Here is a 17,353-nt window from a genome sequence, read left to right on the forward strand (position 1 = left end):
CGTTGGGCATAGAGGAACAACCAAAGCGTGTTATGTTTTAAATGGATGATGTTTTAAAAGCCTCTAAATCTAATAGTGTGGTTCTTTAAAGGGGCCATTATTTTGCTCATTTGTATTAGTGTATTTTGGGCCTCCGCTGTTACATGTTTACCTGCTTTAATGTTCAAAAAGCTCTCATACTTCCTGTACTGCAGCACCTTTTTCACCCTCTGTCTGAAACCAGATCCCAGTCTGCTCTGATTAGTTAGCTGGTTGGTTCTGTTGTGATTGGTAAACCGCTGAGAGATGTCCCGCTCCCTAGCCTATCACGTACAATGTATTGGAGTGCTAGTCAATAGAAGCTCACTCTACAAAACAAAAAATTCACACTACAAGAAAGAAAACCCCCCCAAAAAACCTAATAGGGCCCCTTTTAAAACAAATTGAACCATAAGCCTGTACATGACATTAGACAATAAAAACTGCACACATAACGAGCTCTGTCAGTTGTTTGTTATGTTTGTCACACAAATGTAACAAGTGTAAATCATCCACAGTGATTTATCTTTATGTTTTTACTTTGAATAACTCTCCCTTTTGGGGTCGATCCTCTTAAATATCACTGGGATCAGCACACTAATCTAAGTTTATCCGTGTCAAAAAATAATACACTGTATATAAACAACACAAGCTATTTTCTGTAAATCTGCCAATTCAACAGCTAACATTTGTTAGCATGAAAACCTTCTCTTTTTACCCATGCAATAGATGAGTCACACATCAGAAGTGGCCTTGAACATTGCGAGTGGTTGCGTGGGATATGAAAAGCACTCCCTACTCCCACCTGGGTCGTGTTCACATTCATTTCATTAAATACGTTTTTAATTTCAATATGTGTTCAGTTTGATTCACTATTAGCAGAATACAACTTGTATACGTTTTCTCTGGAAGTGTCACAGGAAGAAGACAGTGCTTTTCTCTTTCCTCACTTGCTTCTTTGGAAGTGAAAACTGGCTCTAAAGTGCCAAAGTGTCTTTATTTAGACGAGCATATGCACAGGCTGACTCTTTCACAGTAACTGCTCTCATATTTTCACACTGTGAATTTTAGAAAACATAAATGGATTAGAGGAGAAGGGAATTTTTGGTATGGAAAAAAAGGATTGAATTGGTTCAGTTGCTGACTTTTATTAATATAAATGTTTATCTTATTTGCCTAAACTTTCATTATATCCTGTAAATCTAACAGAAAATCACTTTTAAAAAAAAGATATTCCTCTGCGCTTTTCTAAGTGCTCGCTCTGCTGACAGTCTTTAGCACAGTGTCAATCACTGTTTGTGATCAAACTGTTAAACTAGCCAGAGCAGATCAAATATGAATCAACAATCACTACTTGCATTTCCTATTTCTAGCCTCGTGTGTTTACTGTATAGCTGTAAAATTAATATAACCATTAATATAGCCATAGGACATTTTACTTGAGTTTAGACTATTTCCAAAAACACAATTTTATATTGGAGTCTCAGGACTGACTACATTCAAATCAACACGTCACTGGTAAAGTTCAGAAACCTTTTTTTAAAATTGTATAATCTATTCTACGTGCTTGAGTTTGGAAAATTGCTGCTATATAACGTCTAAAACTGGGATGATGCTAGAGTCTGGCACTTCCCTGTTGCAGATGAGTGAAGAGTGTCTGTGAAACTGGGTTTTGAATCATACAGAGTTCCCTCCCCCTTCCATACAATTTAAGGAATACGTTTTATATTACCTTTTTAAGCTTTCCCAATAGAGAAACGATGAGTTCATGTTGGTCAGCATGAGCCAAATCCTCTGCTGTCTTTCCATCCTGAGAGAAAAAAAGAAAATGGGATTAACAAACGCACTAGAAATGCTGTGCAACAGAGAATCCCTCACATTTTGTTTGTTGTACAAGCACACTGACAACCTTTCCCTTTGGAAGCCTTCAAGAGGAAGCACTTGACAATATGGGTTAAAAAATGATGGGTAAAAAACATTATACAGATTGATGTTGCAGAAACAGATCTATCTTCTTTATTTAATTCCATAAATTCTTCAATGTTTCATCACTTGGCACCTACACTACCCACAATGCATCTGAACAGTTTAAGTGATGATTCTGTTGTGTTATGCTAGTAGCCGCTAATGTAGCCTCAAAATGAGATTTAAAAAAAGTTCCGTTCAATTAAAGTTCCAACGAGACTACTAAGGGCTGTCAGATAAACTAGCCAACCTGCTAACGGAATCAACCGCTAGCTCTCGCTGATTTTGAAACCACCGCTAACTAAACAACGTGCAGCTAAGAGCTGCTGTGGGATGTTTTCAATGGAATTTAGATGTATTAATTACCATGACTTGGAGTCAAGTTACAGTGGTTCTCTAGCTGATACTTCCTTTTAGCCATATAAGCAGAAGTGCTAACTAATAACTGAGCAGTCTTTGCTATGAAAGATGGTGGAGTTGATCTTCAAGCATTGATAATTGATTGCAGTAGTTACACGCACTCTTACAGTATTCGCACACTTTCATTCTCTCCATCAAGTTCCACAACTGCCCTAACCTGTTACTCTCGCTCCACTCTCCCCTCATCACACTAACAGAAACACCACATTCTCTGTGAGTTTCACGTCTCTTTTGGTCACACAGCCATCTGTCACTGTCCGCTCTGGCTGCTGCTCCACTGGGAAAAGCGGCATCGACAGCCTGAAACGCCCACAGAGCGCTGCAGACCGCTACCATGTTCAACTGAGTTTCTTATGACAATATAACTGAATGTTCTATCTAGAAAAAAACCTATAAAAAACATATACAAAGACATTTTCTAGCTTAATGTCTTCCTAGTTTTAGGATTTATTTGCCTCTTTCCTCCCTGAAAAGGTCACATAATATTATTTGAAGTTTTTTGATCCCAAAATGGGAAATTGGTTTGTCACTAGCAGCTTGTAAACAAGGCATTGCACCGGAGTTTAAAATAGAATAGAAAATAACCAGTACATAAACAGTAGACAGATATCAATAGTATCACTATCAAATACAAAATAACATATACAGAATATGTTAGTATGCACTATAATTGACCAACCACCTACTAAATTATGGGGTGTTACACACACTGCTTGGTGACTGGCAGATGATGCGAGCGGCTGGTGTTATGCAGGCCACAATATGTATATCTAAATATTATATCATCTTTAGTATCCCTGCTTTAAAATATCTATTCCCTAAAAGTCTTGGGTTGAATATATTTAAGAAGCCAGAGCAACAGAGGAAGAGGAGAGGAATAATGACATAAACAGGCATGCATAACATTCAACATGCCTAAAATATAAAGTTATGAATAAATATCACATGTTGAATTAGACTTTTTGAGCGGTGCTTTCAAGGATTTTCCACTATCAACAAGCACTTATAAACCTTAACAGCTGTCTCAAAACGTTTCTGTTAAGCCTATAATTAATATCAATTCATACATATTTTCAAGTGACTTCTGAGGATATAATTGGGAAACCATCAGGACGGGAAGGACCATCCAACTAACTAGCTGAGCTTTTGTTGTAATCTTTCATTAAACAATGACACAAGTTAAGACAGAAGGGTCGATAGAAATGGAGCCTTGAGTTCACTCTATCCTCCCACAGCTGCTCAACAACAAACACTGCTGACCGCAGGGCCACTGGGCCATGAATTATACATGTCAGTATGTGCTTTAGCCAGATTAAACATGCATAGCACATCAGCTGTCATACAATATTAACAGCTAGAGAATGCAAGAGAGAGAAAAAAACCCTCAGCGTTACATCTAGCATTGAAACCAGATACACATATTTATTTGCCAGATCACAGTTATGTAAGACCTTCACCATAAGCATAATAAAGCTGTTAGGAGTGTGCGTTCTCTGGTGTAATTCATATGAGTACATAGAGGAAAGATAATGTTATAATAGAAAAATAGTACTCATAGGGCCCTTTTTTTTGGGGGGGGGGGGGGGTTTCGCCTCCCTGTAGTGTGTTATAAAGGTTTTTGTGCATGTAAATGGCCTGCAAATGATAAAATCCCAAAGTTTTTCTCTCCCACACACTCCCTCCCCCAGCCTGAAACGCCTCTGTTCGAGCCCTTTTTTTTCTTCTGTAACATCACTTTGTAACATTTGCGCTTCTATTGGCTAGCGCTCCACACATTGTAGTGACAGTCTAAGGGGCGGGATATCTTGAAGCAGTTAACCAATCAGAACAGACCGGGCTCTGGTTTCAGACAGAGGGTGAAAAGACAGGCAGTATGAGGAAAACAAGAGCATTAAATATGTCACATTTGGAAAACATTGAAGTGTTTTCAACTTTAAATCCATTAAATTGAACAATAACTATAAAGTAAATAAGGTTTGAATTGTCCCTTAAGCCTATAATTAGCACAAGGTTATAAAAATGTTCAGTTAACTTTGGAGGAATATTCAGAAAAGTATGGACCGGTAAAAAAAACAATATCATTATTTTCAAAATATGACTTTTAAGTCAAAATGTATTATCTTGGGAGAGACATAGAACGTTCCACCAGTGGTGATCCAAAAGTTTTCAAAAATGAATTAAACAAACAAATACAAAATGATGACGTTAAGGTGCAGCTTTAAAAACAGACACATTGGGCCTGTCTGTGGACAATATGTGGACCAATGATGAGGAAACAAGTGTTTTGTGGAGAATTTGAAGCGATTTAAAGGGACATTTCAGGCGAGGCTCATAATTCAATAGTTTAAAGCAATTCCATAATCAAAATACTTTTAAGCTTTAATCCCGCGAGGTACAGTAGATATCTTAGAATAGAAGACTGAGAATCAGGAGGGCTGTGCTAATAATGAATTCCAGCAGATTAAACCCAGTTCAAGTTAAAAAGCAGCCATCAGCTTTTCTACTTTATTAAAGTGGGGGAAGTGAGCAAAGCCTGCAGCTAAAGCAGGAAATGATATCTCCCCAACAAATAAGCCATTATCTGAACAAATAGAGGAAGATTCTGTGTTTATTACTGTCATGTGTTTCCATTTTATTCATCCATGAAAGAAGATCCCAGATAAGACATTATCAAGTCTATCATGGTGGCAAAGGCTCTCTACATGCTAATGCATCAGCTCCACTGAGAGCAGCAGTGTTTGAAACAGGTAAACAGGTTCATGAGGAGAAATGTTCTAATACTTGAAAGATTTCATGTGAGGTTTACAGGGTATTTAAGTTCATTTCTTCATGACAGACTCCGACTCTGAACATTGTCAGGCCTGGCCCTAACGTCACTCCATGGTTGAGATACTCGTACTGTAAAGTGAAGGCAAACAGGGAAAAGCCTTCAGGTGTTGGGCGACTTACGTTGGTGATGGCGTCAGTGTTAGCTCCCGCAAGGCAGAGATGACGGACGACCTCAAGGCTCCCGTTGTTCGCTGCCAGGTGGAGGGGAGTTCTGCCATGCTGGATAAAAAGAGAGGAAAATGGCAAAGGAGAGATTTAAAGGGGTCCTATTATGCTTTTAGGGCTTTTTTATTTCCTGTAGTGTGTTATATGTGTGTGTTTTTGTGCATGTACAGTAAACGGTCTGCAAAGGCTAAAATCCCAAAGTTCCCTCCAGAGGGAGCTTGGCAACACCTTGTTAGTACTCACAATATTTTTTTTACAGAAGAAATTGGCTCACTATATATTTTTTAGAAACCTTACATTTAAATACCTGTTTGATTGAGCTTTGAAAAAAGTATTTCAAACTGAAAGCGCCAACATTTATTCTTTTTGTCTCGTTATTTACTATACAATAAAGCAGTAAGTAAGTAAGTCACAAATTTTCTCCACCTTATATACAACCCCAAATATCCTTTAATTTTTTAATAGCCTTCTGTGCCAGACGATTGAAGAAAAGGTTTGGAAAATATCAATACTCACTAGAAAAGCTTGTTTGAAAGCAGCAACTCAATCCATAACCTTCCTGTCACAACTTGAAAATTCAACAAGGCATTCATCCTGGTTCACTGTGCTGTAAACAGTACAGGAGACATTTCCAATGCCACCCTGCTCATTTGTCTTCCCAGTGTCTGCAGCTGACAGTGAACACAAATCCAGGCACAGAGTCATCAATATGTGATATGCTGCTTTAGACAAGCTTTAAAAAGAAACTGAAAATTATGAATAAATCAGAACATCTCCTGGCAGTGCCGTCTGCTCTCGATGCACATCACTTCCCTGAACTATTCTGGGAAAGAAATGTTTTCAGTATGCGGAAGGAGATAAGTGGGCTACCATTGTTGGAGAATGGCAATCCCATCGCAGTGTACATTAAAATGGATGGCGCCAAAATAGAAAGTAGTAAAGGCAGAATCATGTGGGCAAGTCGTGCCTGGCAGAGATGGGAGCTAGATGGGATCTTCAGTCAAATATAGACCAGGTATGTACCGTAAGAGCTCCTTAAAAAAGACTAGTTCACCAAAATAATTATAAATATCAGATAAAGCACCACAAACTGCTCACAGATGTTAAACCTCAGCCCAATTGCAACAACTACCACAATAAAAGGCCTAGATTAAATGTTATTTAAAAGTAATATCTTGAAAGGCAGATGTATGAGCCAAGTCGTGGTTAGATTTGATCACAAAGAAACAATCCTCAGGCTGTGTGCATTTGCATTTACCAAAATCCCTTTAATCTCTTTGCTTTCCATGTTTATTTATCCCTCGGTTTGGCCTGTGATTAGCTTTGGTTCAGGCAGCATGGAACAGTATGTGACCATTTAAACATCTCATTTATAATCCATGGCCCTATTTCTGCAGATTTTAAACAAAGTCCAATGGAGGTGATTCCGGCCGAGGGGGAGTATGTGGGAGAGATACTCCCTCTGGAGAAAACTTTAGGATTTTAGCCTTTGCAGACCATTTACATGTAACACCTAGATATAACACGGGAAGGGAAAACCCCCAAAAGAATAAAAAGGCCCCTTTAAAATATTTGCTTGTTATACAGCAAAATTCTAAACCTAAATTATTCCCACCAAGTACATTTATTTAAAAGAAAATGTATGTTACGTAATGTTACTTTGAGAGGTTGAAATCTCAAAACGTTGCCAGAAAAACATCCTTTTTTCCTCAAATTTAAGTGAAGTCACCATTTAGCCAGTGCTCATGTGTTGGTTGTATTGGTGTAGGGGGCACCGGTTTGTCCTCACCTTGTTGGGGAGGTCAAGGCTGGCTTTGGCGCTGCATATCGCCGTGACGACGGGCAGGTTCCCGTCCTTACACGCAATGTGCAGTGGCGTGTTGCCATGGCGATCCTGCTGGTCCATGTGGCAGTGGTGTCTGAGGAGGCAGCGGACCACTTCAACCTGACACCTCCGTACAGCCAGGTGGAGCGCTGTGTGGCCGTCCTGGACACACACACACAACACACAACACACACACACACACACACACACACACACACACACACACACAGGAGTAAATCCTCCAGACTCTCAATATTAAACACGTTTGCGTTCAGACTCGTGAAACCAGGTTTAAGGCGTTTCCTTCTTTATTTTTTTGGTTACATTTTTGCCCTTCGTAGATATCACACAGGAAAGACTTCAACAGTATTCAGTGTTAGAAAGAAAAATAGTTTCCTAGCCAGACATAACCTGGGGATGTTGCAATGACATGGTCAGCGTGTCAAATCAGTTTGTCCCCCAGATCTTCTGCCTTTTAACTCGAGGGTGGTTATGCTCTTGAGCCGTATTGTGTTAGTATTTTAGTCAAAGTAATATAATAATATAGTCTTTATTTGTATAGCACCTTTCATACCATAAATGCAGTTCAAAATGCTTCACAGTCGACATGTCACAGAAAACGTATGTCACATAGAATACAGTTAGTAAAGGAAAAAACTAAAAATAGCATAGAATAGACGTATAAGAAGTACACTGAGATTAAAGCTAGTACGATTCAACACACAATCAGGTGACATTGAGAAAGTGCTGCAGAGAACAGGAGTTTGCCTCCTAAAAGGCTAATTTGTATAAATATGTTTTGAGTTTTGTTTTCACCAAAGTACTGTTGCAGGAAAAACAGCGCTGAACCAAACATGAAACGCGTTCAGAGCAGCATATCATCTTACTTTACAGGACCCATTTGCAGAATTGTGGATAGAAGAGGGCCGAAATGCTGCAGACAATGCCCCGATAGGAAAAACGAAAAAGCCACCACAAATTTGTCACCAGAGCCGACTGTTTACTTTGTCTAGTTTTCCAGACCTGTCCCTGAGTGTTGACAGCACGTTGTGCTATTTAGTGAATTATTTTGAGTGTTTGATTTAAGTTAATTGGAGGGTCTTTTCATGGAGAGCATTGATGCTGTTCTATGGTGCTTTCTGCCTGTTAGTGCGTACGCATGTTTTTGTGACGTTGAATAGAAACATGTATGGGTTATTAAAAGTTTTGCCATGTTGTGGTGGGGACTAATCCACGGACCCGAAAAAAGGGTCTACTTTTTGCGTTTTTTTCTCCCTAGTTATGCAAGTTAAAAGTCCAATGTTCTTGTCTATGAATAAATTAAAAAAAAATCTTGTAGGAGCCACATTTAAGGTTTATATGCTTTTCTTTATTATGTGGTATTTTTGTATGTATTATTGGTGGTGGGCGTGTACTGCAGTTAGGGGTGGAGTGAGTGGTTGTTTAACCGTGCTGCACTCACCTGCTCACCGAGGTTTTGTGGATATATTGTATTTTTGCTTGTTTTTTCCTGCAATAAACGGTCAAACATACGGAAGGAGTGAAGCCTAACCCCTCACAACCTTTTTTTAAATTATGGACTGCCTATAGCCGCAATAGTTGGTCTTTCATTGGTTCTGACCTGTCTTTTCCTAATTTGTTTTTGGAACACGGTTTTTTCTTCTGGTAATTAATTTATCATCTATAGTTGGGGTATAACTGAAAGAAACAGATGGGAGGAGACACTGAGATTGACTCAGAGGCATCAAAAACCTGGATTCCTCACATGAAAAAGGAATGCAAATGTTTTTAGATTTGCCCAATGCATTTCTCTTTGTAATAAAGATGTCAGAGTAAGTACAGGGTTTTGTCTTCGCATTGCTATTAAATCACAATAAGTTGGAGCCAGATATGAAAATAAATGTTCTGAGTTGTGATCACCTTGTCCGTCGCCCCTAGATCAGCCTTGTGCTCCACCAGGCACTCCACTATGTCCACAAAGCCCCGGGCGGATGCCGTCAGCAGCGGACTCTCCCCCTCGCGGTTCTTTGCGTCCACGTGGCAGCCTGCCTGGCAGAGAGCACGAGCAACTGGCGAGTATCCGTGCCATGAAGCGCAATGCAGCGGGGTCTCCTGCTCCTGGAAACGTAGAATGCAAAAGAATAAATGGTGCTTCGGTTGAACAAATAATCATTGTGTCATTTGGCTGTATGTGAAGATGTGCTTACCCTGTCAGCCAGGTCGGGGTTGGATCGGATGCTGCACAGATAGCTCACCACATCCACATTGCCATAGCGGGCCGCCACGTGAAGAGCAGTCTCCCCTGACTGGAGGACACAACAGAGAATTAACATCAAAAAATCATCAGCAGGTATTGAATGTATGTTATGCAGTGAGATGATTATGTATATTATCAATATTTTCATGCGGTAAAATAGGGGGGATTTTGAAGGATATGGTGAATTTCCTGATAGTCAGCCGCTTTTGCAAAAACTTCCACTCAAACTGTGCATTTAGAAATTTCCCTTCCTGAGCGCGCAGACATCAGACTTTGGAAATCGATCCATGAGTTTAACGTTATGAGGGGAAGCTTGTTAGCGGAGAGGCTGCTTATGTGAAACGAGACCTAAGATGCCGTGTTGTAGGCAGGAAAGTGAACAACTTAAAAAAGCATCTCAGTTCTGCAGTGATGACGTCTTTTTGTAGGATGGTTTGCATTGCTAAGGCTCCCTCGCTGTGGCAAAAACAAGTTCATGACACAACATAATTTGTTCAGCAGGATAATCTCCACATGTTAAAACTTCTTTTAATATTTTTATTGGAATAAACGGAGGTACAAAAGAAACAATGTCTTAAACAAACTAAATAACGGTGTCATGACTTCACGTTTCCACCACTTAGCTAAAGGCAGCTAAAGTTCGGCGTGATGTTTATTAATCTCATTGAGCTACTTTTAATACTGAAAAACTTTTGACATACACAAATGGGATAGTTACTTAAATATGTTATGTCATGGAACAAAAGGTGAAAAAGTGTTAACTACAGATCTTATTTCAGGCCTCTAACTAAAAAACGCATTCAAAAAACTGTTGACTTAGAGAAAAGGGAACCGGATGTGGGAAAATGTTACAGCTAATCGGAGGATTTCATAGAAAGCACGGAAGCTCCATTAGACGATTTCTTGGTCACACACACACACACACACACACACACACACACACACACACACACACACACACACACACACACACACACACACACACACACACACACACACACACACACACACACACACACACACACACACACACACACACACACACACACACACACACACACACACACACACACACACACACACACACAAACCTGTTTCTATAGCAACAGCAAATAATCTGATAAAATGCCAGAGCAACTGGTTTTCTCCCCAGGTGCTTACTGTGGTGAGTGTGAATTTGGTGTGTGTGTGTGTGCATTTCGGAGAATTAAAGTAGTGCTACCCAAGAGGTTTGACGGGTAGGAGTGTGTAAGTAATTGCTGATGGATAACAAGAGTGCGGTGAGTGGCAGTGAGACTGTTTGTGTGTGTGTTTGGAGAGGGAGGAAGAATGGCACCTTATCTTGGACATCCAGAGGACATTTCTTTTCATGGAGGAATTTCAGGGTCTCCACGTGGCCGTGTCTCGCTGCGTAGTAGATAGCGTTGGCTCCACTCTGAAGGGGAGAAAGAGGATAGAGAACATTCCAGGATTCATCCCTGACCTTTACGAAGAAAATCATGCTCCCCGGGAGTCTGTCTGCAGCCCCATGATACAAACACATCTTTCTAAAATACTGCACAGCATGTTTTTCTGACAAAGAGCCATTTATAGGCTGGCTCATAAAAGGAGCATAATGTTTCAAAATGAACATTTAAAATAAATGTTGAATTTAATGCTTTTATGAGAAAGAAAATCGGTACCACTTTACAATAAGATTGCCCTTATAAAGGGTTTCCCAATTAGTTTGTAATTCATTTATTAATAACATTGTAAACACTTTATAAATCATTAATAAGCTTTTATAAGACAAGAGATAAACAAAACATCAAGATGGATGAGGGGAGAATCAACTAGGTGAACAACAGATACAGGATGTTGGCTGATGAAGAAGCTTGGTAGCTAATAAAAGGCTTAGTCATCTTGCCAAATAGTGAGCCTGTGTTGATATATGAAAACTATGTTAGAACTGGTTTATAAATGGTTCTTAATGATTAATAAAGTGTTTACAACCTAATTAATAACCTAATTATAAACCCTTTATGAATCCTGTATAAGAGTAGTCTAATTGTAAAGTGGTACCAAAAAATCTTTAGTTGCCGTCCCTCTCGTACTGCCACCAAAAACATTTGAAGTACTCATTTTGATCTTCCATAATAACTAATTACAATTATTTATAGTGAAGATAGCCGCGGTTATAATCCGAATGACAGTCTGTCACAGCATTCATTACTGCAGCTCTGACGCCTTTCATGGATGTCTCCCCTGCGGGCTGTCATAGCCTCACTGATTGGTCCAAACTGATTTCAGTGTTTACCTTGTCATTGGCCTGGATCTCTGCACCTTTTCTCATCAGCACCTCAATGATCTGAACGTTTCCACAGCCGGCGGCAATCAGAAGGGGAGGCGTCCCATGCTGAAATGCACACCCACACACATGGATTTTTTTAGTTTCCAGCAACCATGATGAATGTCAGCTGAATTAGGCAGCATAGCTCATTCCAACAGCATGCAATTACACCTAGAAAATGTGGGGAAATAGACTGATTTTCTTTTCAGGGTTTTAAATATTTCGAAAGTATTGATGTCTGTGTATTCAAAAAGTGGGAGACTTAGGAAAAAGAAAAGGAGAGAGAAAGAAAAATGACAAGATGAAGATGTGTATGGATTTACTTTTGTTTGCATTCTAACATTTCCATAAACCTCTGAATGTTTAGTCATAATGTATTGAAAAAAGTTGCGTGTATTTCCAAATGTAGCTTTCTGCTTTCATCCATATTTGTTGGTGTTTAGCCTTTCAAAAAACAACACTGTCATTGCTGACAAAAGACTAGCCGCATCACAAAGGGAGGCAAGCACCTGTAGCTTTAAATCTACTCTCTCTCTTCATCTTTGCACCGACTTACATGATCACAAGCTTCAAGAGAATTCCAGCTGTTATGATCAGAAACATTCAAGAGTTACTTCGGAATCCAGACAAATAGAAAGATGCTCGCCCAATCAGAGGCCTGAGTGACGACACTTAGCTGAACTCTCTGTGTGTGAGGGAAAGTGTACTGGGCTGCATACTGTTAGAGACATGGCTTTCTTAAAAATCTAGTGCCAAAATGCCAGATTTTCGGAGAATTGAAGGGAAAAAAAGGAAATATTTCCCACAAATGACTAAGCGTTATTAAAGCACAGGGTTCATAGAGTTAAATTCATGCAGTCTCTCAGTGTGAGTCACCTTGTTAGGCTGGTTGACGTCGTAACTGTTCAGGGAGCTGAGCAGATGCTGCAGGCCGGGCACGTTGTCGTCGTTTATGGCGTGGATGATGGCCTTCATCACAAAGGAGTCTTCCTCGTCCTAGAAGGGTGGGAAAGACAGTTACTGTTCACAGCATGATGACCTAATCCTGCAAACATTAATCCTGTGAATTCCTTCTATCACATGCTTCCCCCCTCCCTAAGTCTCTCTTTCATCTCCTTCTCATGCATGGAAACACACGGAAACAAACTTTCATTTTGCATCTGCACTTCAGCTTTGAAATATATCAAGGTTTTTTCTTTATTCTGTTTGTGACACGATAACCTTCAGCTTGGTGGATCAGCCATGACGCTCTGCTGCGTAAAGAGACGAGGAGGAGAAAGGCAGCGAGGTGAGGTGGAGGAGGCGAGGCTGATGTGGCGCTTGTTCTGCCAAGCATGACACTCCCGTTACATTCCTCGACATAACCTCCCTGCAGGGGAAGCCATGACTAAACCAGCCGAGAGGAGCTGCAGACAGAACGCAGATCTGTACGAGCATCAACTGCTTGCTGGGGATTACATAGAATATACTTGCTTTGTTGCAATTGCACCAGGAAGTTTCAATGGCAATCGTGAGAATAAATAAAAAATGTTAAACACAATATAACGTTTTTTATTTATTTTCAATTTCTGAGTCAAATCCATAAATATTATATTAAATTAAATTAAATCTATTTAATTGTAGTGCAGTTGGAATGTGTCTGTGTTCAGATGGTATAGCGCCAGGGTAAAAGCAGTCTGTTCGTCTGTAATTGAATATCCCTTAAACGTCTACCAGAGGGCAGAAGATCAAACAGATGATGTCCAGGATGGGATGGGTTGGGTTCTACATTTTTCTGGGATGTTTTGCTGAGTGAGCTTAGGGTAGCTAGTTCCTCCAGAGAGGGCAGTGAGCAGCTGATTCTCTTCTAGCCCGTGTTGAGGACCCTCTAAAGAGCTTTCCTGTCCTTCGCTGAGCAGCTGACACACCATGTAGTGGCACAGTATGACAGTATACTCTTGATGGAGCAGTTTTAAAAGGACATCTCCGAACTTGGATTTTTCTGATGACTCTCAGGAGGTGGAGTCCTTCTTAACTACGGTGGTGGTGTTAGTAGACCAGAAGAGATCCTCAGCAATGTGAGTACTGAGGAACCTGAAAGCTGGTTCCTTTTCCATCCTTGTTGATGTAAAGTGTATCAAACGGCATTTGGGGTTTTCACCTTCTGAAAATTGCAATTTGTGACGCAAGATGGAGGGTTTTCTAAATCTGTGATGTGTTATATTTCCAGAGTAGGCCCGACTAAAAAGTATTTTCCTCTTCTGAGGAGAAGGGAAGGTCATCCGGAAATACAGATGTGGTCTCAGACAGACGAAGAAAAGCAGGGCTGTCATTTGGAATGAGTCATGCTCTTATATCCCTGAAGAGTTATTTTTAAGATGTTTTGTGAAAGGAAATTAAACCTTGTAAGAGTGTTAGTTTAGCAGGATCACAAACACTCAGTCATTAAATTCTCTCTCAGTTTCGCTCGCTATTGTTTTGTCTGGGAAAGATAATTAAACAAAAGTCACTTATCACCGATTGTGTTTTAAAATCATATCGTATTTTCACTTGCACACATTTAATAACCTAAACAATGAATAATGAAGAATGCTATTGTCTTGATTCTATTTTAGCCAGTTAACATTTTTTTGTAAATACTATTTTAATATAGATTTGAATGTCATTTCATAATAGGTTTTAATGTTTTAATGGTTATCAAGTTCTTTGAATTGCCTGTTGAAATGCTAACACAAACAGATTCTTAGTTGAGTGCTGCACTGCGCTGTTCTTAACCCCCCCTCTGATTAGAGCCTTTAAGTAAAGCACTTAACCCTGGAGCTGCTTAGCTGGTAAAGACGACAGATCTGTTAGCAAGCCTGTACTGCTGCAGTTCTGTTAGAGGTCTACAGGGGGCACTCCCTTATACGTACTTGTGACATGAGGAAGTTGCTGCATAATGCTTTGACGTGGAGAGAGGCCTGTGCCTGCTTATTAATGATTAAGTCTCTCTCAGTGTTTGCATATCAAAGGGTATCAACGTATAGACACACATAGCTCTCTATCACCCTTTGTGTACAAAACAAAGCACCTTGTACATGCACACAAGTTTCCCTCTCACATTCCAATGAGCTCAACCAGGTTATAGAATTTCCTACAATTCTACAAGCACCTGACCTGTGGGAAATGAGGAACAGATCAATTACATGTCGGAGCTCAGGATTCTTAGAGAGATTGTGAAGTTAGAAATACCAGAGTTGTAACTGAGAGCTCCGGGTCCTAATAGTAAGATTCACTTCAATAAAAGCAATGTGAAACTCATTTAGCTGGCAGTCTCCTGTAAATTATATAAAAGACAGGACAGGACTGCAGAGATAAAAGTGAGAGTTTTACTAAGCCTTTATGGTGTTAATGCAAAACCCCATAAACCTAATGATCCAGATCATTGCTGCATGCCGCCTCAAATCATAAGCAGATCTCCAGGTCTTACCAACGTGTCGTCACTGCGTGCCACGCTCATGTTGCTTCTGGACAGGAAGGAGCGTGACAGGCGGTTGCATAAGGAGATAAGTCGAACGGATTGCTGGAAAAGAAAAGAAGAATACAGTTCATGAATGAGCACAAGTGGAGTATGTCAAGTCGCGTTCAGGGGGCCAGGAACTATTTCCTGCTCTATAAATTCACCTTAGATACAAGAAGCTCATTGTGATCAACACTTTTAGGTGACTTGACTGGACTTTATCAGGCCTCACATTGGTAAATTGAATGTTGTGGTGTACAGAGGAGGTGCACCTTTTTTCTCAAGGAGCAGGCAAGCAAACACAAACCTGAAACCTCCATTCAATGCGTACTATGATAATGTTAGCTGAAACAAACAAGGGCTACTTGCAGAGGTCAGTCTGTTAGTGGCCACAACATCCAAAAATCATGAAAGCCCCCCCCCCAAAAAAAAACAGTATAAAATAGTCAAAAGTAAAAAATATTATATTATATTGGAGTCTGGAATAAAACCAAATGTCCTTTTTTTTTTTTTTTTAAATAGCAATCTAAAATGCATTTGACTTATCCTGGTTGACTTATATTATTATATTAAACTGAGCTAGACAAAATGTTCTAAATAATTTTAAATCTGATGTTAAAGGTGCATAGAAATCAGTTTATGTCCTTTCAAGAAATGGACGTCTTGAATTAGACTTTATTTGTGGTATTTCTGACTTCAATCAATCAATAAACCTTTTGAAATCTCACCTTAACAGATCATTTTTATGTCTACGCTTTGCCATGTTTTGGTTGTCAGTTTTACATGTGGAGGTGAATCAACTCAAAGATGAATCAGGGTTAAAGGAAAAACCAGGAGCTTCCAGTGGGCCAGGGTGGAGCATGAAGACGGAGACATGGCATGACAGCATCGCAAAAACACAGCAGATAAACAATCCCTTGATTCCTTGCAGGCTAAGAGGCAAAGCTGGGTCAGCCGTGACGAACCGAAACAGACAAGGAGACGACCGCTGAAGCGTAGCTGGCAGAAAATGTGTTCGCTATGGCGATGCTGCAGAAGTTGAATGGACAACTTCTGAGGAGGGTTTTTAGGAGCTTTTAACGTGTAGTGTGTTAGGGGTTAATGTTAATGTCCTTGTTTTTCCAGGAGTTGGAGAAAGTAGCATTCAGAACCTCAAAAGAAAACACTTACTTTCCATTTTCTCCGAGCTGCAAACTTCTTGAACTTCTCCATGTTGACAGCTGACTCCTTCCTGCTCAGGGCTTGTTGGGTGTCTTTTGGCTGATTCCAGAAACACAAGGAAATGTATCGACAGAGACAAGTAAGAGAATATTTTTGGCAAGACGCATTTGGTAAAGAATCAGACAAGGCTTGGCAACATCTAGCTTACAAACCCAGACCATCTTGAATATGAAAAGGGATACACTTTCAATTTTACAGAAAATAAAAAGGGTCCAACCTTGATCCAGGGGTGCTGGAGGCTGTCCTGAATCGTCATTCTCTTTCTGTGAAGAACAATGGCATACATATTAGGAGACAAATTATTTGCTGGATCTCTTAAGATATTTTGCACTATATAATAATTTAATATATATTTAGTTTGCATGACTTTACAACCCCCGGACAACAAGCCCTCCGTTCCCCGCTGTATTCATTCCTTTTTAGTGTTACCTGGTTTCCGTTGTGTTTTGAGCTTGTTGCAGTTTTTTGTGTCTGCAACGTTTTTGTCAAGATTTGTGAAGATTTTTCTTCATTTGCATACGTTACCGAGACACCAGAAACATTCTTGTTTTTAATCTTCATTATGTCAATAACATTGATAAATAAAATATATTTTACCTATGCAACCATCCTCCGGTTCAAAGTCAGAAAGATTAAAGGGATTACTAAACGTAGACAGCAAACACAGCTGTGAGCAGAGGGATTATAAAAAAGCATCACTCCCATGTAGGATTAACAGGTTAGTACAATATATTATAGTCATAATCCCACTTAAAATTTAGAGAATTAGTTTATATTTTTAAAGTGTTTTCATTTTTTAGGGTGGGATCTAAATCAAAACTGTGTAAAAGAAAAGCAGCGCCCTCG

General features: G+C 39.7%; 1 protein-coding gene across 2 annotated transcripts in view; it reads right to left on the bottom strand.

The window, feature by feature from the left end:
- dapk1 (death-associated protein kinase 1) overlaps window positions 1-17,353 on the bottom strand; it is an 83,761-nt gene that overhangs the window by 13,075 nt on the left and 53,333 nt on the right. For both annotated transcript variants that reach the window (XM_063897246.1, XM_063897247.1), the window contains exons 9-19: window positions 16,725-16,770; window positions 16,457-16,546; window positions 15,257-15,349; window positions 12,685-12,804; window positions 11,776-11,874; window positions 10,816-10,914; window positions 9,430-9,528; window positions 9,143-9,340; window positions 7,187-7,384; window positions 5,353-5,451; window positions 1,751-1,828 (exon numbers count right to left, since the gene is read on the bottom strand). In XM_063897246.1, the coding sequence (XP_063753316.1) occupies window positions 1,751-1,828; window positions 5,353-5,451; window positions 7,187-7,384; window positions 9,143-9,340; window positions 9,430-9,528; window positions 10,816-10,914; window positions 11,776-11,874; window positions 12,685-12,804; window positions 15,257-15,349; window positions 16,457-16,546; window positions 16,725-16,770 (1,219 nt within the window). The remainder of the gene's footprint in view (window positions 1-1,750; window positions 1,829-5,352; window positions 5,452-7,186; window positions 7,385-9,142; window positions 9,341-9,429; window positions 9,529-10,815; window positions 10,915-11,775; window positions 11,875-12,684; window positions 12,805-15,256; window positions 15,350-16,456; window positions 16,547-16,724; window positions 16,771-17,353) is intronic.

Source organism: Eleginops maclovinus, chromosome 12 (genome assembly GCF_036324505.1).
Source record: "Eleginops maclovinus isolate JMC-PN-2008 ecotype Puerto Natales chromosome 12, JC_Emac_rtc_rv5, whole genome shotgun sequence".
NCBI classification, from domain to species: domain Eukaryota; kingdom Metazoa; phylum Chordata; class Actinopteri; order Perciformes; family Eleginopidae; genus Eleginops; species Eleginops maclovinus.